Genomic DNA, 25319 nt, shown 5'->3' on the forward strand with positions numbered 1-25319 from the left:
ATACATATACATAATACATCTGTATATCTATACATATAATCTATATTATATATATCTATATATATATATTATATATATATCTATATATATATATACATATATAATAAATACATATTATACATATATATAATATACATAGAGATATACCTCTATATAATATATATATATACATACATATATATATATATACATACATATATATATATTTATACATATATATATATATATACATATATATATATATATATATATACATCATATATATATACATACATATATATATACTACTACATATATAATATATATATATATATACACATATATATATATAATATATATTATACCATCTATTATAATATTATATATACACATACATATATATGTAATAATATGTGTGTATATATATATATAATACATACATATATCATATATATATATATATATATATATATATACATACATACAATACATACATACATACATACATACATATATATATATATATATATATATTATATATATAGATATATATATAGATATATATATATATATACATACGATACATAATACATACATACATACATACATATATATATATAATATATATATTATAGTATATATATATATTATATGATATATATATATATATACATACATATACATACATATATACATATTATATATATATATATAATATATATATATATATACAGTATATACATACATACATATTACAAATAATATATATAGCAATACATCTATTACATATATACATACATATATACATATGTATATAATATATATATATTATATATATATATATATATATGTATATATATATATATATATATCATATATATACATAGATACATATACATATATATATATATATATACATAGTATATATATATATAGAATATATATACATATACATACATATATATATCATATATATACTACATACATACATATATATACATAGTATAGTATATATATATATATATATATATATCATACATATATATAGATATATCATACATACATACATATATAATAATAACATACATATTCATAACATACTATATAGATATAATACATACATATATATATATCTATACATACATATATATATATATATACATACTATATATATATATACATACATATATACATATATATATATATATACATATACATACATATACATATATATATATATATATATAAATAATCGCAGAGGGGACAGTCACTGAGCAAGACGACAGCATTACAACCTGTGTGTGAGTTTGATCATCCTTTGTTTGTATAAACTCAGTTCCTTCTTGCAAGAATATAGATTAAAACTCTTATTTGATTTGGATCCTGAATTTGTGGTGTTATTAAGAATATTTTTCTCACTCGGAGTATCTTCACGGTCATATCTTACACGGAACTAAATAAAAAATTCAATTTAGACAGGACAACATAAAATTTATGAATTCACAATCATAGTACTTAGGAAAAGCAAGACTTCTATTTTGCACCTTTTAAAAAAAGAAAACGAAGCTCTGTCTGTGTATATTTTTAATTAGTAGGTACACTTTCAATCTTGTAAAAGACTTCATAAACACATTTTACAAATTTGCATCCTGTTGAAATACGGACAAAATTCTCAGTTTACAAATCAAAGATGCAGATGTCTGCCTGAAGCTAGAAAAAAATAGAAATTCTAACTAATAAGTTGATTAATGGATGTGATGATTGCATAGAAACTTTGCAAACGAGGTGACGCAGTCATTCTACCCTCTCTTTGACCTCTTCAGGATGCGCATGGAGGGACGATGCTGACACACTTCCGATTCTTCACCATCTTGGCCTTCCATGTGTTTCTTCAGGAGAAGGTACGCTTCTGCAGCCAGTAAATGGGAAGTGAAATACTTGTTAAGTTTTCACTGTTTTCTGACCTGAAGAAAACTTTTCTTTTTGCTTTTTACTTTGCACCTGTGTGCAACATCTCAAAAGGTGTGAACTCTGTGTAACCTTTCCTGACACTGACATGTCTTGCTCTGGATCAGTGTGTTTGATGGACAGACTGATTGACTGACATAACCATCCTTAAACCCACGAGCACGGCAAAACGTTTTATTATGTAAACTACTAACTTGCCTGGAATCTAAACAACTCTGTTCTTCATTCAGGTGGATTTAGCTGTAATTGAAGTTGGGATTGGTGGCACATATGACTGCACCAACATTATAAGGTAAGACTCACAATTCAGGGTACTGCCTGGTGCCACAAAATCACACATTTTGCACATCCATTTTCAAAGGCCAGTTATAAAATAATACTGAGGACCTTGCCAGTTAGTATTTAAAATGACTTTGAAGTATACTTTGGCTTAGCTGCCTTGAGGAGATAAAAGATTGGATGAAAGAAAACTTCCTTCAACTAAATGGCTCCAAAACGGAAGCTATTTTAGTTGGCACACCAGGTCCAGTCTTCTCTCATAAGCCACATCACTTTTTCTGGACAAGACATACCCCTATCACCATCAGTTACCAACCTGGGTGTAAACATCTGTGCAAGACCTCCTTCTACCGCCTCAGGAACATTGGAAAACTCTGTCCCACACTCTCCCTGTCAGATGCTGAAAACTCATCCACACCTTTGTCTCATCAAGGTTGGACTACTGCAACGCTCTCCTCATCGAGACTCCAAGCAGGAGACTTCAGAAGCTCCAATACATCCAGAACAGCGCTGCTAGGTTCCTGATGAGGGTGCGGAAAAATAATCACATCACACCCATTCTCCACTTGCTCCACTGGCTTCCTGTCAAAATCTCCTGCCTCACCCATCAGTGCATCCATGGACATGCCCCTCCCTACCTCAAGGAACTACTCTCACCACAAACCTCCACACGCAACCTCCGCTCCACAAACAAAACCTTGCTCCGCCCCTCCAGGACCAAGCTCCGCACTATGGGGGATCGGATGTTATTGTTGTCTTCTACTCTGTAGCACCTTGGGATTGCTTTTAGCCATGAAAGGCGCTTTACAAATAAAATGTATTATTATTATAAAGTTTTGTTTACAACTTTATCAGTTATGTAATCAAATTTCACCAATGACTTTTCTTCTCTGTGTCCTCAGGAAGCCGTGGGTGTGTGGCATCTCCTCTCTGGGTATAGACCACACTCAGATTCTTGGAGACACCATTGAAAAGATCGCCTGGCATAAAGGAGGCATCTTCAAGGTGAGTTGGCTGTACACATCATTAATGTCTAATGACTAAATAGATTTATTTGTGCTCTCAACTTCATCTTACCGTCTTAATCAGCAGATGGAGTTTTGCTCCCTTGTCATGGAGATGGACATTATGTTATTACAGGTCATTTAGCAGATGCTCTTATCCAGAGCGACTTACAGTGAACTAACTCAGGGTTAAGTACCTTGCTCAGGGGCACAATGGTGGCAGCCCTGGTATTGATCTCACAACCTTCTGGTTTGGAAGGTGTACCACTAGGCTATCACCACCCTATGTTCAATTTTGTTTTTGAGTTGACTTTGATGGAGCCAAGGTTTTGAGTAAAGCCAAGCTGGCCAGATCAAACATCTCCATGAAAACTCCTCCACTTATGAGGACCGTGGGATGTTTGGAGGTGATGGAAAAAGCATTAAGTAGAACTTGGGTTAAGCTATTTTTTGTCAAACTACTATTTTGAAGTTCAAGAATAAACTTAAAGAGAAAGTTCATATGTGTTGAAGGGGGGTTGTATGTGGTACTTGTCAATAATCAGCGTTTGTCAAACATCAGTCAGTCATCAACAGTCTACGTACGCTACCTAAAACAAAATCAAATCCAACAACCCCTGTGTTCTGCAAGGTAAAAATACTGTGTGTTTCAATGGAGTCTGGTGGCTTCTGTGAGAGCATAGAAAACGGCTTAAGTTGGAAACATAGATTCTATAGCTGTCACACTGCAAGGTAAAGCGGTGAAAATATTCTTAATATCTCGTACACTTAAACTGATATTGATTTATATTTTTAGGTTTTTTTAAAGTTTTGATGCTGCCCCCGACTTCAGCAGCACATTGCTTTGCTTCTGTGCGCTAACTCCTGTCTGTTTCTCCAAGCTGGGGGGGGGGGGGCAGACCACTACTACTGTATGTAATACACTGACTATGGATAAGTACCTCATACAACCCCACTTCAAAACATACAAACTATCCCTTTAATAGCTGAGTTGAATTCAGACATGGAGAAGAAACATTGAGCTCTTGCAAATAAAATGACTTATTGTTGTACAGTATTTCTCTGCTGCTCTTTCAGCGTACTGGCTGTTAATCATGTGCATGTGTTTACAGCCAGGGGTTCCTGCCTTCACAGTCAAACAGCCAGAAGATGCAATGGTTAAGTTGAGGAGCAGAGCTAAAGAGATGAGCGTAAGTGAGTCAGACTAATGCATCGATTTCAGTCAGGGTAAATAAAGTTTTAATAAACGTTAATGTTGAAGACTGTCCTCCATCTGCTCAGTTGTATGTAAGACGGTCTAACCTTTTGTTGTAGTGTCCTCTGTGGGTGTGTCCAGAGCTGGACGACTACCAGAAAGATTGCGGACCTTTTTGTCTGGGCCTGGCAGGGCAGCACCAGCACTCTAACGCCTCCCTGGCCCTCCAGCTAAGTCACACTTGGCTTCAGAGAAGATGTCTACCAGGTGGGATGGGAGGTCTACTAACATTTAAACTGTATGCCCATTCATAAGAACATAAGAAAAGCTGCCTCTCATTGGGACAGATCAAATCTATTTAGTTTGGCTACCTCCAGCCCTCACACACATTTGACAACAATTTAACATGTTGGTCTCATGTCTTTAAAAAAACACCAGAGCCCCTTTCATGTAAATGTCCCAACGATGATCTGGCCACTTTTTACATAAAGACTACAGCAGCACAGGTTAAATATTATGAGACTAAATGCATGTCTTTCCACCTTCTTAGGAACACTCTACTAAATGTGTTGCCCAATTCTCTTTGGTTTAGAGACAATAAAAATAGTTTAATAAATGACTTAACATTGTTAAGGAGCCAATTTTAAGTTGTCGGGATCAAAGCAGATCAGCCTGTAAAGATTATTTATCTATAAAGTTACAGGGACAAGCATTAAAAGACATTTCTGTAAATATGCAATTTAGCCATCTTGGCTAATTAATATAACAATTGTTTTAAGATTAAAAGAACCCCTGTACAACCACATTTTAAGAGGTGCTAAATATGGTGTGAGCATTGTGGCTCTTTCTGTAAATGTGCAGTCATGTCAGAATAAAGTCATAACTGACACCTACGTCTGAATGGGTGGAAAAAACATAAAAAAGCAGCAATGCTGTGTATTCCATGTCTATCTTCGTTTTCACCACAACCTGTCTTTGCTCAGCAGATAAAAGCTTTCCCTTCACAAGTGTTGACAACACAGGTGTCCTTCAGATGACTGCCTTCAAGCCCAGCCCGATCATAGTCAAAGGTGAGTCCTGAAGAACAATCAATCACAGTTGGATCATCTCTTTGCTGTGTTTTGGATCTCTGACTGTGCTAATTCAACATGTTGACATCTATCCATCCATCGTCTACTGCTTATCCGGGTTCGGGTCACGGAGGCAGCAGCTCCAGTAGAACCCCAAACTTTCCTTTTCCGAGCCAGATCCGCCAGCTCCAACTGGGGGATATAGTTGGGCATAGAGTGCGAGAGTGAAGAGTTGGTCCGTTGTTCCACGGCCAGTACGAAATCTGCATTGTTCCTCTTCAATCCGAGGTTTAACTATCGGCCAAACCCTTCTTTCCGGAACCTTGGAGTAGACTTTACCAAGGAGGCTTCGAAGTGTGATACCTCTGTAGTTGGCACACACTCTCTGGTCCCGCTTTTTGAATAGGGGAACCACTACCCTGGTCTGCCACCCCCCAGGGCACTTCCACGCAATGTTGACGAGGCGTGTCAACCTAGACAGCCCCCCCTCTATTTGCCTCTGTTTCATGAGGTCGTGTGGAACCATTCTTAGTCTGGACCCTCGCCTGAGACCAATTTGCCTTTGGAAACCCTACCAGGAGCACCAGGTTCCAGACAACACAGCTCTCAGGTTCATAGGGAAACACAAACCTCTCCACCACGGTAAGGCGATGGTTCCCAGAGAGGTACATGTTGACATGTAACAATTAAAATTGAATTGGGACTGAACAGTCAATGAAGCACATTTGGTCTTCTGCAAACATAACTCTTACTGCAACAAAGCAGCTGTGCAAGCAAATAACCATTAGTTATAATAATAATAATAATAATAATAATAATAACATTAGTTGACTAGAAATACATCCACCTCCATAAAATGGTTATCAGCTGTGGCTGTTCTTAGATTCACATTTAAAGTATGTACACATGTCATGTTCTGTTTCTAATACACAGTACAACTCTTCAAATGTCAGAGAGCCATGGCGCTGGAGGTAATGTTGTGTGTGTTTGTTCTCAGGACTGGCAGACACAGAGTGGCCTGGAAGGAATCAGTAGCTGTGCAGTGTCAGATGCATCTGTGCTTTCATCGCAGGCTAATGAAAAATAATGAAGTTACTCCCCGGTCCCCCAATTGTCTCTGAATATCTGACGATATGTCCTCAATTCTCCGTGCCAGTGTTTACGAGCCAGACAAACATTAAGAAAGTCTTGCTTCTTCTCGGGGCAAATGTTCTCCACCATTTTCACAACACAGTCTTTGATAAACGTACCCTTTGTAAAAGGTTTGCCATGTTTAGCTATTAACATGGCCACTTCATAGCTTGCTTTGGTGACGTTTTCTTTTGACTCGCAGGCCCGTGTGAAGAATCGCTGTTGTGATGCCAGAGCAGTTTGGAGTTGCTTCACTTTTTCAGTATGGCATGTTTTGTCTGGTAGTGTCTCTTTACGTTTAATTCCTTAAACAAGGCAACCGTCTCTTGACAATTAAGGCAAACATAAGTGCCTCGATTTTCAGTGAAGAAATATTGTAATTCCCATCGTTCCTGAAAGTGGGCATGGAAGGGTTCATGGCAAAAGCCGGTACAGAGCCAGATAGCATTTGCACGCGTCTACATTGGAAAAAAAGAGCGAGGCAAAGTCCTTGTATGTGTAAATTTACTTGGCAATAAACAAAATTCTGATTCTGACCAGTGTTCAGGCAACTTTGTGTTGTCTTTAGAATTGTATTCTTATTTTGCTGAGCGATAAAGTGTTGCTTGATATTCTCTCATTTCTGTATGTAGCACTTACAAGGGAACACAATGTTTCCGATTTATGTTTGACATTTAATGGCTGAATCCACCTGCATCGACTGTTTTCTTTTAACCTTTGCCACTATTTAACAAGAAGCCCGCTGGCATGATGGAACATAGCCAATGACAAAATCTTAACTTATGGGTTGTTGAGTTCAAGCAGTTGAAAAATGTTGTCTGATGATTGATCAGTTATTGTGTTGAAAACGGTAATACTCTATAGTATAGAGTATTACCGTTCTCAGGGGTGTCAAACTCATTTTAGTTCAGGGGCCACATACAGCCCAATTTGATCTCAAGTGGGCCGGACCAGTAAAATCAGAGCATAATAACCTATAAATAACCACAACTCCAAATGTTTTCTTTTGTTTTAGTGCAAAAAAGCACAAGTCTGAAAATGTTCACATTTAATGGACTATCTTTTTACAAAATATTATGAACAACCTGAAATTTCTTAAGAAAAGAAACTGCAATTTCAACAATATTATGCCTATTATGTAAATGTTTGTCATTTACACATGTGCATTACAACTTACAGATCAGTGTATCTACAAAAGGCACAAAACATTTAGTCACAGGTGTCTGGAACTGAACAATATAGTATTTTACTTTATGATCAAAACAACATTTTACAGTTTGCAAAGTCATCCCACAGGCCCGCCACAGGGTCCAATCCGGCCCGGAGGAGGGCCTTATGTTTGACACCCCTGCTCTACACCATCTCTGGTTTAAAACAAAAAGCATTCCTCCGTATCAAATAGTGTAAAGTTTATTCATACACTGCAGTTTTACCTGTAAAATCCTGTGCGGAAGCCATGACTTCTCAAAATCTGCTCAGTGAACGCACATGTTGAGCCCTGAAAGATAAACACAAACACTTAGAGGCCTCCCTTGCAAAGGATGAAATATAGAGAATGAATGCATGTTTGAAAACATGTTTGCATGACCTGTTTAAGCTTGCATAATGTGAGCTTAGAGTTCAATATTAAAGGAAAAGTTTGTAGTCTAAATAATAAAAGGGTTAGCTAGATCCTTATACAGTATATCTATTATTCAGATCTTTCAGTTCTATATGCAAATAAATGTGTTTGTGACCCAAATAATTACTGAATGGGCTTTTAAAATGCAACATACAACACACACAAGTAGTTTGTGTGTCTAGTTAGCTCACCTTGCCCTTTGTTCCTGTCACATGAATGATATTGAGATGATCTAGTTCCTCCACCTTAGAAACACACACAAACACACTCGTTAGATAAAATAAAATAAATAACATTCTTTATAATCCTTGATGTTGTCACTGTGTGTGTAGTATTTGAAATGATAAGTGACTCACTGTGAGGCCAGCTCGCTCCAGGAAGCCTCTCATGGCTTGGAGCTGCAGCTGAGGGTGACTCCGCTCTTGTCGGACCTGTTCCAGAGCACTGGCATTGGTCTGTAATGTGTTCAGAGTGCAAATGGCATCCTGCAGCACAAGCCAAGAGTGAAATATTTAGAACCACAGGACGCTGAAAAACAAACCTCCATGATCTACACAGCACTGGACATATCTCTCAGTAGTGACGACTTCATGAGCTTCTTTAACGATAAAATTGTAATTATTAGAGACAAAATTAATCTCCTCCTGCCCTCAATTGGTAACGACTTAACTTCAACCTCCGGAATTTAAAAAACATCTGTAACTCCTGTCCCTATGAACCTGAGAGCTGTGTTGTCTGGAGCCTAGTGCTCCTGGTAGGGTCTCCCAAGGCAAATTGGTCTCAGGTGAGGGGCCAGACTAAGAATGGTTCAAAAGACTTCATGAAAGAAAGGGAAAGGAAAGGAGAGACCCTGCCCGGAGGAAGCCCGGGGCCCCCGTCTGGAGCCAGGCCCAGAGGGAGGGCCCGACAGCGAGCGCCTGGTGGCCGGGTTTGCCACGGAGCCCGGTCGGGCACAGCCCGAAGAAGCTACGTGGTGCCTCCCATCCATCCATCCTGTGGTCCCACCACTCATGGGAAAAACCGCTGGGGTCGGGTGCGCTGTCACATGGGTGGCAGTGATGGTCAGGGACCTCGACGGACCAGACCTGGGCAGCAGAGGCTGGCTCTGGGGACGTGGAACGTCACCTCTCTGTGGGGGAAGGAGCCGGAACTAGTGCGGGAGGTGGATCGCTACCAGTTGGATCTGGTGGGGCTTACCTCCACGCACAGTCTTGGCTCTGGAACCGTACTCCTGGGTAGGGGTTGGACTCTATTCTTCTCCGGAGTTGCCCAAGGTGTGAGGCGTCGGGCCGGGGATACTCACTAGCCCCCGGCTGAGCGCCACTACGTTGGAGTTTATCCCGGTGGACGAGAGGGTCGCCTCCCTACGCCTTCGGGTTATGGGGGGGAAAACTCTGACTTGTTTGTGCCTATGCCCCAAACCGCAGTTCTGAGTATTCGGCCTTCTTGGAGACCCTGAATGGAGCCCTGCAGGGGGCTCCAGTAGGGGACTCCGTAGTCTTGCTGGGAGACTTCACCGCACACGTGGGAAACGATGGAGACACCTGGAGAGGCGTGATTGGGAGGAAGGGCCTACCTGATCTAAACCTGAACGGTCGTTTGTTGTTGGACTTCTGTGCTAGCCATGGAATGGCCATAACAAACACCATGTTCGAACATAAGGATGCTCATACGTGCACGTGGTACCAGAGCACCCTAGGCCAAAGGTTAATGATCGATTTCGTAATCGTATCATCTGACCTGAGGCCGCATGTTTTGGACACTCGGGTGAAGAGAGGGGCGGAGCTGTCGACTGATCACCATCTGGTGGTGAGTTGGATCAAGGGGTGGGGGAAGACTCTGGACAGACCTGGTAAACCCAAACGGGTAGTGCGGGTGAACTGGGAACGTCTGGAGGAAGCCCCTGTCCTGGGGATCTTTAACTCACACCTCCGGCGGAGCTTTTCAGCCATCCCTGTGGAGGTTGGGGGCATTGAACCTGAGTGGGCGATGTTCAAAACCTCTATTGCTGAAGCTGCGGTGATGAGCTGTGGTCTCAAGGTCTTAGGTGCCTCAAGGGGCGGTAACCCTCGAACACCGTGGTGGACCCCGGTGGTCAGGGAAGCCGTCCGACTGAAGAAGGAGTCCTTCCGGGTTATGTTATCCGGGAGGACTCCGGAAACAGTTGCAGGGTATCGAAGGACTAGAAGGGCGGCAGCTTCTGCCGTGTCAGAGGCAAAGCAGCGGGTGTGGGAGAAGTTCGGAGAAGCTATGGAGAAGGACTTTCGGTCAACATTGCGTGGAAGTCTGGGACGGTGCCTAGGGGTTGGCAGACCGGGGTGGTGGTTCCCCTATTTAAAAAGGGGGACCAGAGAGTGTGTGCCAACTACAGGGGTATCACACTTCTCAGCCTCCCTGGTAAAGTCTACTCCAAGGTACTGGAAAGGAGGGTTCGGCCGGTAGTCGAACCTCTGATTGAAGAGGAACAATGCGGATTCCGTCCTGGTCGTGGAACAACAGACCAACTCTTTACTCTTGCAAGGATCCTGGAGGGGGCCTGGGAGTACGCCCATCCGGTCTACATGTGTTTTGTGGATCTGGAGAAGGCGTATGACTGGGTCCCCCGGGTGATACTGTGGGAGGTGCTGTGGGAGTATGGGGTGAGGGGGTCACTTTTGAGGGCCATCCAATCCCTGTACGCCCAAAGCGAGAGTTGTGTCCGGATACTCGGCAGTAAGTCGGACTCGTTTCCCGTGAATGTTGGCCTCCGCTAGGGCTGCGCTTTATCACCAATCCTGTTCGTGATTTTCATGGATAGGTTATCGAGGCGTAGTCGTGGAGGAGAGGGGTTGCAGTTCGGTGACCTGAGGAACTCATCGCTGCTCTTTGCAGATGATGTGGTCCTTATGGCATCATCGGTCTGTGACCTTCAACAGTCACTGGATCGGTTCGCAACCGAGTGTGAAGCGGTTGGGATGAGGATCAGCACCTCCAAATCTGAGGCCATGGCTCTCAGCAGGAAACCGGTGGATTGCCTACTCCGGGTAGGGAATGAGCCATTACCCCAAGTGAAGGAGTTCAAGTACCTCGGGGTCTTGTTCGCGAGTGAGGGGACAATGGAGCGAGAGATTGGCCGGAGAATCGTAGCAGCGGGGGCGGTATTACAGTCACTTTACCGCACCGTTGTGACGAAAAGAGAACTGAGCCAGAAGGCAAAGCTCTCAATATACCGGTCGATCTTCGTTCCTACCCTCACCTATGGTCATGAAGGCTGGGTCATGACCGAAAGAACGAGATCACGGGTACAAGCGGCCGAAATGGGTTTTCTCAGATGGGTGGCTGGCGTCTCCCTTAGAGATAGGGTGAGAAGCTCAGCCATCCGTGAGAGACTCGGAGTAGAGCCGCTGCTCCTTTACGTTGAAAGGAGCCAGTTGAGGTGGTTCGGGCATCTAGTAAGGATGCCACCTGGGCGCCTCCCTAGGGAGGTGTTCCAGGCACGTCCAGCTGGGAGGAGACCCCGGGGAAGACCCAGGACTCGGTGGAGAGATTATATCTCCTCACTGGCCTGGGAACGCCTCAGGATCCCCCAGTCGGAGCTGGAGGATGTGGCCCGGAGAAGGGAAGATTGGGGTTCCTTACTGGAGCTGCTGCCCCCGTGACCCGATCCCGGATAAGCGGTAGACGATGGATGGATGGATGTAACTCCTGAAATATATCTAGACTGTTTTACTCCAATCAACCTTAAGTGTTTCCCCTACCATTGTCTTGGCGGGGCGCTGCACCCTGCCAACGGAGCCCCGACTGAAATTCAAGGTGTTTTTTTTTTTGTTGCTCAAAATATATATAATAAAAAAAATTATATTCACAACTCACTTTTCACATTGACAGGTGCTCTTTTATTAAATAAACTAAACACTTATGCTATTGATCTAATTTATGTGCACGTTTCAGTTTGTACTGTCTACTTCGCTCCGTTTTGCGAAGGGCGGGGCTTCGCACCTGACGCACACACACCTACAGAGCAGAAGAAAGGAGAGGGGAGAGCTAAAGAGAAACCGCGCTGAGAGAACTAAAGAGAAACCGCGCCACGCACGCACACATAATCCACCCCCGCCGCACGGACCTCATTCCCCACCCCCCGTCGCACGGTGAGCATCCCTTAACCAATTAACTTCAACAATCTCATCGTCTAAGCCAGGGCTATTCAACTAAATTTCCAAAAGGTCCAGTTAGAGAAAATTTCCACGAGCAAAGGTCCGGAGCATCATAATGTCTAACTTGCGTTATGAATTAGTGTGATATATATTGAAGTAGCCTAGTAGCTGTATCAACATCAAATCTAATAAAGAAAGTACAATTTTAAAACATTTCGACAATATTTATTGTCACTTTAGATAGATAGATAGATAGATAATACTGTAGATATGTATAATGTTGTTCTTGGGCTTCATTTAAAAACAAAAAATAACTAAAATAGTTTTTGTGCTTCTTAAAATAAAGTGCTTAATTTTAGAAAAATAAAATAAAGTGTAGCAGCAGCTTGAGTTTCCCTTTTTCTTTAACCGTTTCACATCTTGATTTAACTCTCAACCAATATTAGAATAAATCAGTCTCAACACATCTTAACAATTGAACAGTTTAACCCAGACTAGCACATCCTGGGTTAAACTGTTCTCTGTGGCTGATGATGCTGACAGGTGGCCTGTTTGCTTTATTTTGTCACAAATCAAAATCATATTGGGCTGAGTGCTTTCTTCTGTGACCTCAATTCAGACTTGAGTGGGTATGTTTGGTCAAAAACATTGTGCTTTGTCTCATAGTGGCGTTTCACATCACCACTTCTAATGAGCACCACGGTCTCTGAGCATATGAGACACTGGTGTTGTGCTCCCAGTTGGAAGGAGGAACATGAATGAGTCTGTCCATTCTGGGTTAAAAGCTCTGTTGACTTTTCTCTTCGTGGAGAGCGCCATGAGTAGTTATTTTTCTCTCCCTGTCTGCCGCTCACTCGTCTCTTTGTCAGTGTTTCTCTCCCTTTCTCAGTCTTCTCTCCCTGTATCGCTAACTCGTCTTTCCGTCTGTCACTCGCCTCTCATCTGTCTGTATTCAGAGTCGCAATGTTTGCCACCTGGAATGCACAGATTTGATTGGCTGCGTAGCATCACGTGGGATGGCTTAACTCGAATGCAATTGATCTGTGAGTTTCCTGAACTGCTAATGTAATAGCAATTTAAATGTCTACTGTTTAAATAATGTTCTAATAATGTTACAAGTGATGATCTTCCCATTTCTCTTTTCATGTCTTTGCACAACTTTACAAGTTCCCTTATCAAGCCAGGGTCAACTGCCTTTCGAAGGTATAATTGGGGAGGCATTGTAAAACAGGACACAGATGGTCCTCTCATTAGATTTACATACTGATTAACTCTGAGAAATAATCTTGGGTGTGCCATTTGTTTTTAGTGTTTACATATCTGTTATCAAGGAGACGGTCAGGATACTATGTTGCTCCAAGAAACAAGTGTCTATGCATATATACCCAAAGATTAAAGGATTGAGTTTCCCAAGACTGGGTTCATCAGATTGGAGGGAATGACCTTACAAACATCAAAAGGAACTAATCTAACAGAGAGATCATTTTTGGTTTATTACTTGTTTACAGTGAATAACAGATGTGCTGATCAATCACCTATTGACTGATGTTTTATTGTTCTATAGGTCATCAGCAGTTTGTCCCCTGCTGTGTTTATCACTCAGTCACTAAAAAGTCAAGGAAACAAGTGTGTATAGTGTGTTATATATAGTGTATAGTGGTCTGTGTATCCTCATTCAATCTGTGCCCTCCTACAGACTATGTTGTATTCTGTAGAACTGGAGCCTTTGAGATCTCAAATAAATGCAGAGAGACAACTCTGTCTCTATCACCATTTATTTGACTTTATATACATCTCTCCAGAGTAAAGCAGGAAAACTTCCACAACACTAAACCCGTGCCGTAAATACGAGAAAAGCAGCGCCGGTTAAAATAGAAGCGCCCCGTCAAAATTGAAAATCCCTCAATAATTTATTGATTATAGGTCCGGGTCCGGATAGGTCGGCGTCGGTGTCTGGGTCCGGACTCGTACCGCGGTCCGCCAGTTAGTGACCCCTGGTCTAAGCCATCAACCTGTCTTTTAAACCCGATTCCAACTAAACTGTTTAAAGAAGTTTTATCCTTAATTAACACCTCGTTATTAAATATGATCAACCTTGTCTCTATTATCTGGCTACGTACCACAATCCTTTAAAGTAGCTGTAATAAAACCACTTCTTAAAAAGCCTAGTCTTGATCCAGAGGTTTTAGCCAACTATAGGCCGATATCTAACCTTCCCTTTCTCGCTAAGATCCTTGAGAAAGCAGTCGCAAAACAGTTGTGTGATTTTTTACATTGTGTTGGCATAAAAGGAACCACACTAAGCTGGTTCAAGTCCTATTTATCTGAGCAATTTCAATTTGTATGTGTTAACAATAAATCCTCCATGAGAGCTAAAGTCAGTCTTGGAGATCCGCAGGGTTCTGTACTTGGACCGATTCTATTCACCTTATATATGCTTCCTTTGGGCAATATTATAAGGAACCACTCTATAAACTTTCATTGTTATGCGGATGATACCCAATTATATCTATCAATTAAACCAGACGAAACCAATCAATTGGCTAAACTTCAAGCATGCCTTAAGGACATAAAAACTTGGATGTCTAGCAACTTTTTGATGTTAAACACAGACAACATTGAAGTTATTATACTTGGCCCTAAACGCCTCCGAAATACATTTTCTAATGACATAGAAGCTCTGGATGGTATTAATTTGGCCTCCAGCACCACCGTAAGGAATCTTGGCGTCATCTTTGATCAGGATCTGTCTTTTAACTCCCACATAAAACAAATCTCAAGGACTGCCTTCTTTCCTTTATGTAACATTGCAAAAATAAGACACATCCTGTCTCAAAATGATGCAGAAAAACTAGTCCATGCATTTGTTACTTCAAGGCTGGATTACTGCAACTCATTGTTATCAGGTTGTCCCAAAAAGTTGCTTAAGACTCTTCAGTCGATCCAAAATGCAGCGGCACGTGTTTTGACAAGAACAAGGAAACGGGATCATATTACTCCTCTATTAGCTGCACTGCACTGGCTCCCAGTAAAATACAGAACAGAATTCAAAATCCTTCTCCTGACTTACAAAGCAATTAATGGTCAGGCTCCAGCATATCTTAAAGATCTCATAGTACCTTATAAACCAACTAGAGCATTGCGCTCCCAGACTGCAGGGTTACTTGTGGTTCCTAGAGTCTCCAAGAGTACAATGGGAGCCAGAGCCTTCAGCTATCAAGCTCCTCTCCAGTGGAACCAGCTTCCAGTTTGTGTTCGGGAGGCAGACACCCTCTCCACATTTAAGAGCAGGCTAAAGACTTTCCTTTTTGATAAAGCTTATAGTTAGGGCTGGCTCAGGTTTGCCTTGGATCAGCCCCTAGTTATGCTGCTATAGGCTTAGACTGCCGGGGGACACCTCCCTGCTCTCCTTCCCTCCCTACCTGTATGCATTTATGTAAATGTATGTTACCAACTCATCATCCGGGGTTTCTGTGTCTCTCATGTGGCAGGTTGCCACTGATAAAGTTTACGTCAGGATCAGGAATCTTGGCTGCGCCTGCTGCCCTGGTCCTGCTGGACACCGGGAAGCCTTTTTGACATTTTCCTGGATTCATACATACTTTCTCTTTTTCAACACAATATAATTTCTGTCAAATGTTGTATTTGTACTATGTTGTTTATCCTGTACACACGACATCTATTGCACGTCTGTCCGTCCTGGGAGAGGGATCCCTCCTCAGTTGCTCTCCCTGAGGTTTCTTCCATTTTTCCTCCTTTAATTATAGAGTTTCTTTTAGGAAGTTTTGCAGATGTTCTGTGAGCGCAACATATTAAGGAGTTATTTGCCAAGTGTGTGCGCACATAGAAGGGATTTCACATTGTTTTTGTGTTGCTCTTAATGTACACACAAATAAATAGACATACAGCAAGAACAAAGCTGTACAAGGCAAACAAACACACACACACACACACACACACACAAAGTATATAGTCTATTAAACTGCGAAAAGTCAGTCTGTCTTTCTTGAGAATGTTTTGATAGGTCCAGGTTTATATAGTATAAGTTATGATGAGTTGGGGAAAATAATACAACCTACATAAGAAAAAAAAGGTAAACACTTAAGTTTACAAGTCAAATGAAACTGGTCAGACTTTCATATGGCAGCAGAGGTTTAGACCACGTGGTACTAGTACACTGGCTGAACTTCGGTCAGTTCGTGTTGTACCGTCACTGCAAAGCAACAACTGACAGTGTGCCGACAGCTCTGTCCACACTGTACCTTCTCATAGCACAGTCACTCAGCAACCAACAGCCCATTTGCTAGCTCGTCACGCAGCTCAAAAACGCCAGCTAACGTTTATTTATTCTCATTTGTTTCTATCAGCCATTTTTCTATCCATCTCTAAACTGTGCAGTCACTCAGAGTTGTTACAACGTTGGCAAACTAGAGCTGGTGGCTAGCTAGCTCGATAGCAGCCGGTGCAAATATATGAAGTAGAGACTGTAACACAGCATACCTGGTACTCCATGCCTGGTATCTGAGGTGCCGTCTTGGTGCTGTAGTACCTGACTGAAAGGCCCGCCAAACTGCACGCCCAGTCCTTCTTTCCGAGTCGCGCGGCAAACACGGAGCCCCGCTGCCACACGCTCCACACGCACACCATCGTGGGACGTTGAACTGTCAACGGAAGCTGCAGCCAAATATGGGAGGTTCCTTTCATCCAAGCAATTGACGACACGACACGCCCCCTCTTTTTACAAGCCAGTGTAAAAACAAAAAAACATTTATAAGATAAGATGATTGATTATATTTCTTACTCTTACTCTTTTTATTTGATTAAACCTTTGATATAACGGTGTACCTACTTTGTAGTTTGGTGTCTGATAAGTCCATGTGGACTAGGCAATTGCATGAGCATGAAACAATAATTAACTAACTAACTAACTAACTAACTAACTAACTAACTAACTAACTAACTAACTAACTGACTAACTAACTGACTAACTAAACAACTCACTGACTCTATTATCATATTGCCTACATATTGAATATAGTCTAAAACATTGTATAAATGTATGTACATAGCCAATGTTAACATTTCCTTTTACTGAGCATGGAAAATAACAAAAATGTCATGTCATAATAAATTAGGGGGACGTTTAACTTGCTTTGAATAATTATGAATGTGACATATGCTTTACATGCTTGTTATATCCACAGCTACAGTAATATCCATAAACTATATCAACTAAACTACTTAAATGCTACTAAATGGTCCTTAATTTCTCTTGTTAATTCTTGTACTGCCACTGAGGATAATCATATATATATATATATATATATATATATATATATATATATATATATATATATATATATATATATATATATATATATAATTTGCCAACTTTTTTATTTTTGGAACAAACGTTTGCCAACACTGCCACATGACACATTTACAACAAAATAAGTAGTGCCTATACATTTGAATCTATTGAATACATGATTGCACATTATGATATGCACATTTTGCATGCGGTATTTCTTCTCCGGGTCGCCAGGTTTCACTTCCAGTTCATTCCACTAACCCATTTTGCTGCCTTCAAGTACTGACTTGATAATCAGTTTTAACAAAATCTATTGGCCAGAAATAATATTTCATTTATTTAATGTGTTATTGAATTACATTATGTGTAAACAACATGAATGAAATGTATGTATGTCTATATATTTATTTTTTGTATTATTATGATGAATTAATGAAACAATTCTTGACACCGCTGAAACCTAGGAGACTGAGTTTACTTAAACGCAGCATATGTAGCTGGGTCGCAGTACGGAACAGGGATGCAGCGAGACAAAACAAGCAACGCCGGCGTGGCTGAAAAGTAAGAATATAGCTATTTACAATTTAATTTGTAACATATTTGTATTTTAATTTATTTAAATTACCTTGTGGACACGTTATATGTAGCTCTTGTTATCATTAATGTCCTAATATGAAATGAAATGTCTCTTCAGGCCCGACCGGGAGGCCGCCATAATGTCGAAATACTACGATGGAGTTGAATTTCCTTTTTGTGACGAGTTCTCCAAATATGAAAAAATGGCAAAAATAGGACAAGGAACCTTTGGGTGAGTAATTCACAAACATTTTACCGTGTGAGCGTATGTCTGAATGCGTTTTGTTTGTTTGTGTGGCTAATGTTAGCTGTGCTAAAAGCTAACTTCAGTCATATGGAATATAAGGTTGTCACGTTAGTTAACGTTAAACTTGGACAATTGTGTTTTTCTCCCGGTGGGCAGCATCTCAAAGTCATTTTTAGGACCTCTGTTACATGATCAGCAGACTTATTTGAAAATGTACCCTAAGAAGTCACAGAACCTAGTTTCAGACAGACAGACTGTAGGTGCTGCCCCAGTGGATTGTATGTTAAGTAATGGACGTTGTAGTCTAGTTGATACACTGTATAAGTTCCCAAATAACCATATGAGCACAGAGGACATTTGTCCTCTATGTTGTAAGTGAAAATCAAGTATTTATATAATAAAGATCCAAGTGGAAATGAGCATTACATGTTTAGCTCGAAATACTTTGCCAACGTTGTTAATGGTAACAACTTAGTTTGCTTTCTTTGAGTGTTCAACATGAAGTTGTTAGCAAAGCTAAAGTGTTGAATTTAGTTAGCCATCTCTTTTCTTTTAATATTCACTTCACAGGGAGGTGTTCAAAGCAAAGCACAGACAAACTGGGAAGAAGGTTGCACTGAAGAAAGTTTTGATGGAAAATGAGAAAGAAGGGGTAAGAGAACCTACATGGTCTAATTATTCATTGTACAGCCTTTTATATGCTCAATGTCAATACAATTGGGACACATGTGTTGCACTGTTGTAACTGTTGATTTTGTACTCAGGCCCTAGTGTTTTTTCTATATGACAGAAAAAGCACAATAAAGAATCATTCTGGTTTTATTAAAAGTTGGGTCTTATTTTTGTATTTATTTTTATTATTGTAATAGTATTATTATTAATTGCTGGGGAGTCACTAACAATACTAAGATGGGGCAAGAAACATTAGCGGTCTTAAACAAACCATGAGGTTAGCCAAATGTATCTGAAAGAAAGGTGAGCTGTAAAATGATTAAGCTACCTGTGTCTTGCAAACATAATCACTTTTTACAGACTTCCTTTTTTAACTTTGACCCACAGTATTTAAATGGTTGAATTGTTTGCAACCTGTATTATCATCTGACTATGTTTCTTTCCCAGTCATAACTGATAGAAACGAAGGCCAGAACTTTATAAATAAGAAGTTGTAGTAAACTTGAATAATCCTTTTTTAAAGCCGTTTCTTGAACTGCTCCACCTAAAGCTGTGTTTCCATGGCTCTTCTCTATTTGACTTGATTCCCTTTAAGCCGAGTTTCCACTGCGAATAGTACCTCCTCGTTGTAGTTATCAGCTGTTTGCTATAGCGACACGCATGAAACTTCTGTGTATACAGGAGACTCGTTGAATCCTTTTATCTGCAACCAAACAGAGGAACATCTGCAACATCTTTGTCAAGGAGTAGTGTATAGTGTAGTTTTGCAGGCTGCGATTTGAAAAAAATCTGTGTTGAGTAAAAAAAAGAGAGAATGGGATTGCTATTGAGAGTAGTTTGCCATTTAAAAACTGGATTGTGCTAATCCATATTTATTGGTTATGCCCTAGATCAGGAGTTTTCAGAGTCTGACACTGTGGGCATAACCTCAGACAAAAGGTTTTGGCATTAACTATTAGCCATGTTGTCCTTAATTGACCATGGGACGTCGTGGCACCCTTACTTTTGCTTCTTTTGAATGTTATATACTGTATTTTGAAATTAAAATGCTATTTTAAAAAGAGAAGAAAAAAAGCTTAGCTCGCTGGCATTCACTTTTTTGAATGGCTGTGGATTAAAACCTGCTGTAAACATCCTGTGTGCAGTGTGCTGCTTGTCTTTGCTCTGCTCTGGCTGCAGAAATCTAAGGCCGCTTTCACACTGGTAGTTTGAATTATTTGGTCCGGACCAAGTGGGGAAAAAAATAAACATTGTTGCATTTTAGTTGTGGGCCGGTTCGTGTTCACACTGACTTTTCACAAGAGTTTGTTTGAACCAAACCAAACTGGTCACATGTGACAGCACCCTAAGTATTGACAACATTTTGAATTCATATTAGTGCATCAGTGTTTCTACACATTTATCATAGAAGTTTCCTCTGGCTGCTTTTTTTTCAGTTCCCAATCACAGCTCTGAGAGAGATTAAGATCCTGCAGCTGCTCAAACATGAGAATGTGGTCAATCTGATTGAGATCTGCAGAACCAAAGGTTGGTGACAAAATCTCCAGTCTATAAATGTGCAGTAACAATCCATTTCTGACTTAATCTAGGTTTGTGTGGTTTTACTTTTAGGTCACTCGTTTGTCCTACTATGTAAAGGCACATACATACTTTCCGCAGTGCGTGTCTGCAGACTGCTGCAGTCATGCAGATGTGGACACGGATTCATTCATATTACTAATAATTGCGGGTTTGTGTCCGCTGGTGTTTCATGCATGTGCATTTCCCACTCTAAAAAAAGGATATAGAACAGCCAAATGGCATTGAAATCTTTAAAGACAAATTATATTCATGTGGGTAATGGCCGTAACGGCAAATCTCCTCATACAACCTCTCTTCAAAAATCTTCTTCTACTTCTTCTTTGCAAACCAGCTAGAGGTGCATATACCACTGGCTGGAGTGTGGAAATAAACGAGAGTGTGCCTCAAATTTTGGGCTGCACGCGGACATGGTGGATAATGAAATTTGCGTCACAAGGACCATAACGGACAAATAAATGATGAATTGGCCTTAAGAAGTAGCAAAAATAAGTCTTACTTCAATTACTGAAGCAGGAAGCATATGTTGTGTAAAAGTTTGTTGGTACATTTTTTTTTTTCACTCTTTCTGCTTCTCCCCCTATCATTGTTCCTGAAGCTACTCAGTTCAATAGATACAAAGGCAGCATCTACCTGGTGTTTGACTTCTGTGAACATGACCTGGCCGGGCTGTTGAGCAATGCCAATGTAAAGTTCACCCTGGCAGAGATCAAGAAAGTCATGCAGATGCTGCTCAATGGATTGTACTACATCCACAGAAACAAGGTGAGGCATAATAATGAAGATGACTCTTGACAAATATTAAAGATCATGTTTATTTTCTGATTGTAATACAATAAGGTAGATTAATAAAAAATATTATTGATCTTATTGTTTAAACTCAAGAAAAGCACCTCCATTTTTTTTTTGTGACTCAATGTTATGTCTTGTGGTCAAAATATTTCCTTCTCTTGGATCAGATCCTTCACAGAGATATGAAGGCAGCCAACGTGCTAATCACCAGAGACGGTGTGCTGAAGCTGGCTGACTTTGGTTTGGCTAGAGCCTTCAGCCTAGCTAAAAACAGCCAGGGGAACCGTTACACCAACAGAGTGGTAACTCTCTGGTACAGACCTCCAGAGCTGCTGCTAGGTAAGAGAAGACTATAAAAGTCAAGACGATGCATAGAAATATGCATATGCACTTGTTTGTCTAATTAAATGCATGCAGTGCAACTGATTTGTACCGTTTGGGTCTTGCAACAGTACCAGATTAGCGTTGTGTAAAGCCATTACATACTGCTGCAGCTATTTATAGTGCCTACTGTGTCAATTTGTTAATATTTATCACACATGCACCTGTAAAGCAAACCATCACTGGCAGAGATATTGTATCTCAATCATTGTCATCAATTGTCGGAAAGGCATTCGGTTAGGATTTATAGCACGATGCTGACTTTACAAAGTGTTTCACGAATGATAAAAATCAAAAAAAGACAAAAGCATTGCATGAAATAACAAACAATATATTATTGATTGTTTTTTTTTTTTTATAGGTGAGCGAGACTATGGCCCCCCTATTGACCTGTGGGGAGCAGGCTGCATCATGGCAGAGATGTGGACCAGAAGTCCCATAATGCAAGGAAACACTGAGCAGCATCAGCTCACACTCATCAGCCAGCTCTGTGGCTCAATCACTGCTGAGGTAACTGGAACATCAGTTTAGACAGAAGTTACTTGGTGACATAATTGTTTTCTTTCTCAACTGGATTACAAACCATTTTCTCTTCTCAGGTGTGGCCTGGTGTGGATAAGAAGTACGAGCTTTACCAGAAAATGGAGCTGCCTAAAGGCCAAAAGCGGAAAGTAAAGGATCGCCTCAAAGCCTATGTCAAAGACCCGTATGCTCTGGACCTGATAGATAAACTGTTGGTACTGGACCCGGCACAGCGCATAGACAGTGACGACGCGCTCAACCACGACTTCTTTTGGTCCGACCCCATGCCGTCGGACCTGAAGAACATGCTCTCCACCCACAACACCTCCATGTTTGAATATCTGGCCCCACCCAGACGGAGAGGCCACATGCCGCAGCAGCAGCCCAATCAGAACAGAAACCCAGCCACCACCAGTCAGACTGAGTTTGATCGAGTCTTTTAGTGCTTGAAGAAGTTCATGGAAAGTAGTTTGCCTGGTTGGACTTTTTATTTAGTCACAAATGACACCTTTACAACCGGCCTAATGTTGGGGAAAGCTACACATTCCTTTTTTGGTTTTAAGTTTGGCCGACATTACCTGGAGATCTCTACAGTTTTTGTATGATCACTGCTCTGTCAGCTGATGGCAGAGGATGCAGGTTGTTTGGGTCTGCAGGACTGTAATATTCAAAGTTATGCAGAGCCCTTTGCCAGCCATGTTATTATATTCCAACTTTATGCTTATTTTCCAGGTTATAATGAAGACTGATGTTCAACTCTGTAGGCTCGGCTTGGGTGTGTTGGCTTGGTCGCCTTAATTAAACAAGGCCTCTGTTAGTTTTTTACATTTTCATATGATTATCATTGTAAGAAAAATGGCTGTCTCTTTTAAAGGCTTTGCAGTATTTTGAGGATTTTATTTATATTAAGACAGTGAGAAACTTCTATTCAAACCATTACAAAGATACCACCCACTTCTCAACACATGATCAATAGTGACATACTCAAAATAAAATTATTATTACTCAAACACAAACAATGTACCCTTATGTTAGCTGGTGTGCCTGTATATTTGTTTCAAAGAAACATGAAGTGTAACAGCAGCCTGGGCTTTGTCTCAGTTGAGAAACTTAAGGTAGAAGCAACACGACTCACCAAAGGTTGTTTTAGAGTTGGTGCTGTTAGGAAAAGGTAGAATTCTGAGATGTAGAATGTTTATCATTTAAGAAGCTAAAACATTTTCTCCACCCTGACTAGCTACAACATTAAAATGTTGCAAATACTGTAATTCATCCTCTTTTCTTTTTTTCTTTTTTTTTCTTTTTTTTCTTGTAACACTAAATGGATCCACTCTCATAGTAAGTACTTTTACTTTTGATACTTAAAATATATATGTATTTCTGATGATACTTGCATATTTTTACTTTAATTTACTTTTTCATAAAAGTATAGACTGAATACTTCACTGGTGGAGGTTGAATGCCAAAACTCATGAGCAAGTGCAAAATAAAAATGAACCAACCTGTAAGACTTTATCGTTTGGTTAGTTAACTTGGTTAGCCACCCCATGTAACAATTACACAACACTGTAGGCATGATGCTTACTATTACTGTTAAGAATTAAAAAAAATCTTACACATGTACCTTTTTCAATTGTAATTGCATATCCAGACTTTTCAACACCACTGTATTACAGCCATGTAAAGAAAATGTGAGGAAGAATTTATTTATCATGCGTTGATACATTTCCTCCAGCAGGTGGCAGTATCATATTACTATCATAAATAGTGAATGTACATATTTGGTGTGCTTGCCATTAACAAAAGATATTACTCTAGCATTAATACAGCACGTTCATGTAATTTCCCTCTGGGATAGAAAAGCAACTATAAAAAAATAAATAATAGGTTCCTCATTTAAGAACTAACGTGATTTCTGGAGGTTACAACTGTAACTGTTCATGTACAACCTCCACATGTGCTTGCATCAAGAACCTTCTGAGGTTTAAGGAGGAACCTGTTGATCATAATGCTGCACTTTTTACCATATTTCCTGGATCTTGGATGATTGGCAGTAAAGTAAGTAAATCATCGCTAATGGTTGCACTCATTACCCATAATCTGTTAAGATCTGTTAAAGATTGTCATTGGTTGCTCCGCTACCCCTGACATTTAGCAATGAAGCAAATATAGAAAAAAATGGCATGTGTGAAACTGCGCTGCGCATCTCGAGTGACATCACAAACTTAAAAAATACAGGCTATTGATAATGAAGGGAACTATTGACTGTCCCTGATGTCCCCAGCCCTGGGCGGAATGTGAGACCGTGGGCGCCTGAGCACAGACATGCAAAATTTCTCCTATAAAGGAACAATTCTGATTTTGTAGTTTCTCTTTGTAGTCATTTTGCAAATCTTTGCCCCCTAGAAATAGAAATAGACAAAAAGCCATTTTTAGGGTTAAATATCTTCAAAAATATAACTTCTAGAGCACTTTGATAAGTGCACAGACATACAAGCAGATGTCATATTGTTTCGCTCCACTTTGTGATTCAGGTTTTAGACCCTCCCATCCCTTTGTTAGTTGGACTTTAGATTGTCTTCCCTGTTTGATGCACCTAATTTTATTTATTGGACTTGTATCTCAATCATTTTCATCAAACGCATGTGCCTAAGCCCAAAACAGCAGGTCGGAGTATTCAGCCTTCTTGGAGACCCTGAATGTAGCCCTGCAGGGGACTCCGTAGTCTTGCTGAGAGACTTCAACGCACACGTGGGAAACGATGGAGACACCTGAAGAGGCGTGATTGGGAGGAACGGCCTACCTGATCTGAACCTGAACGGTCGTTTGTTGTTGGACTTCTGTGCTAGTCATGGAATGG

At 40.3% G+C, this 25319-nt stretch overlaps 3 protein-coding genes across 4 annotated transcripts; 2 read left to right on the forward strand and 1 right to left on the reverse strand.

Moving 5' to 3' along the window:
- The first annotated feature begins 1780 nt into the window (after positions 1-1780).
- LOC115016950 (folylpolyglutamate synthase, mitochondrial-like) lies at positions 1781-7024 on the forward strand. Of its 2 annotated transcripts, none has more exons than XM_029445089.1 (7): positions 1781-1880; positions 2178-2239; positions 3129-3231; positions 4343-4420; positions 4545-4692; positions 5409-5495; positions 6829-7024. In XM_029445089.1, the coding sequence occupies exons 1-7, from the start codon at positions 1821-1823 to the stop codon at positions 6852-6854; spliced, it is 564 nt and encodes a 187-aa protein (XP_029300949.1). In that variant the 5' UTR covers positions 1781-1820; the 3' UTR covers positions 6855-7024. The 2 variants fall into 2 exon arrangements, with proteins under 2 accessions (XP_029300949.1, XP_029300950.1); XM_029445090.1 differs by having other exon boundaries at positions 5412-5495.
- A 957-nt stretch (positions 7025-7981) lies between these two features.
- Positions 7982-17072, reverse strand: LOC115017000 (folylpolyglutamate synthase, mitochondrial-like). Its single transcript, XM_029445160.1, has 4 exons — positions 16881-17072; positions 8604-8732; positions 8439-8492; positions 7982-8124 (listed from the first exon to the last, which is right to left on the reverse strand). The coding sequence occupies exons 1-4, from the start codon at positions 17025-17027 to the stop codon at positions 8056-8058; spliced, it is 399 nt and encodes a 132-aa protein (XP_029301020.1). The 5' UTR covers positions 17028-17072; the 3' UTR covers positions 7982-8055.
- Positions 17073-18145: 1073 nt separating this feature from the next.
- Positions 18146-23727, forward strand: cdk9 (cyclin-dependent kinase 9 (CDC2-related kinase)). Its single transcript, XM_029445430.1, has 8 exons — positions 18146-18252; positions 18386-18499; positions 19085-19166; positions 20623-20713; positions 21363-21529; positions 21724-21895; positions 22299-22447; positions 22537-23727. The coding sequence occupies exons 1-8, from the start codon at positions 18212-18214 to the stop codon at positions 22900-22902; spliced, it is 1182 nt and encodes a 393-aa protein (XP_029301290.1). The 5' UTR covers positions 18146-18211; the 3' UTR covers positions 22903-23727.
- The last annotated feature ends 1592 nt before the right edge of the window (positions 23728-25319 follow it).

This window comes from Cottoperca gobio, chromosome 12 (genome assembly GCF_900634415.1).
Source record: "Cottoperca gobio chromosome 12, fCotGob3.1, whole genome shotgun sequence".
NCBI classification, from domain to species: Eukaryota; Metazoa; Chordata; class Actinopteri; order Perciformes; family Bovichtidae; genus Cottoperca; species Cottoperca gobio.

Bases quoted from the DNA above. Each gene is read 5' to 3' on its own strand.
- LOC115016950 (XM_029445089.1), top strand. From the start codon at position 1,821: ATGCTGACACACTTCCGATTCTTCACCATCTTGGCCTTCCATGTGTTT. The intron at 2,240-3,128 runs GTAAGACTCACA...CTGTGTCCTCAG, and splicing joins GACTGCACCAACATTATAAG to GAAGCCGTGGGTGTGTGGCA. The intron at 4,421-4,544 runs GTAAGTGAGTCA...CTTTTGTTGTAG, and splicing joins GCAGAGCTAAAGAGATGAGC to TGTCCTCTGTGGGTGTGTCC.
- LOC115017000 (XM_029445160.1), bottom strand. From the start codon at position 17,027: ATGGTGTGCGTGTGGAGCGTGTGGCAGCGGGGCTCCGTGTTTGCCGCG. The intron at 8,733-16,880 runs GTATGCTGTGTT...CTTGTGCTGCAG, and splicing joins TACCAGGCATGGAGTACCAG to GATGCCATTTGCACTCTGAA. The intron at 8,125-8,438 runs GTGAGCTAACTA...TTTATCTTTCAG, and splicing joins TGACAGGAACAAAGGGCAAG to GGCTCAACATGTGCGTTCAC.
- cdk9 (XM_029445430.1), top strand. From the start codon at position 18,212: ATGCAGCGAGACAAAACAAGCAACGCCGGCGTGGCTGAAAA. The intron at 18,253-18,385 runs GTAAGAATATAG...ATGTCTCTTCAG, and splicing joins AACGCCGGCGTGGCTGAAAA to GCCCGACCGGGAGGCCGCCA. The intron at 21,530-21,723 runs GTGAGGCATAAT...CTCTTGGATCAG, and splicing joins ACTACATCCACAGAAACAAG to ATCCTTCACAGAGATATGAA.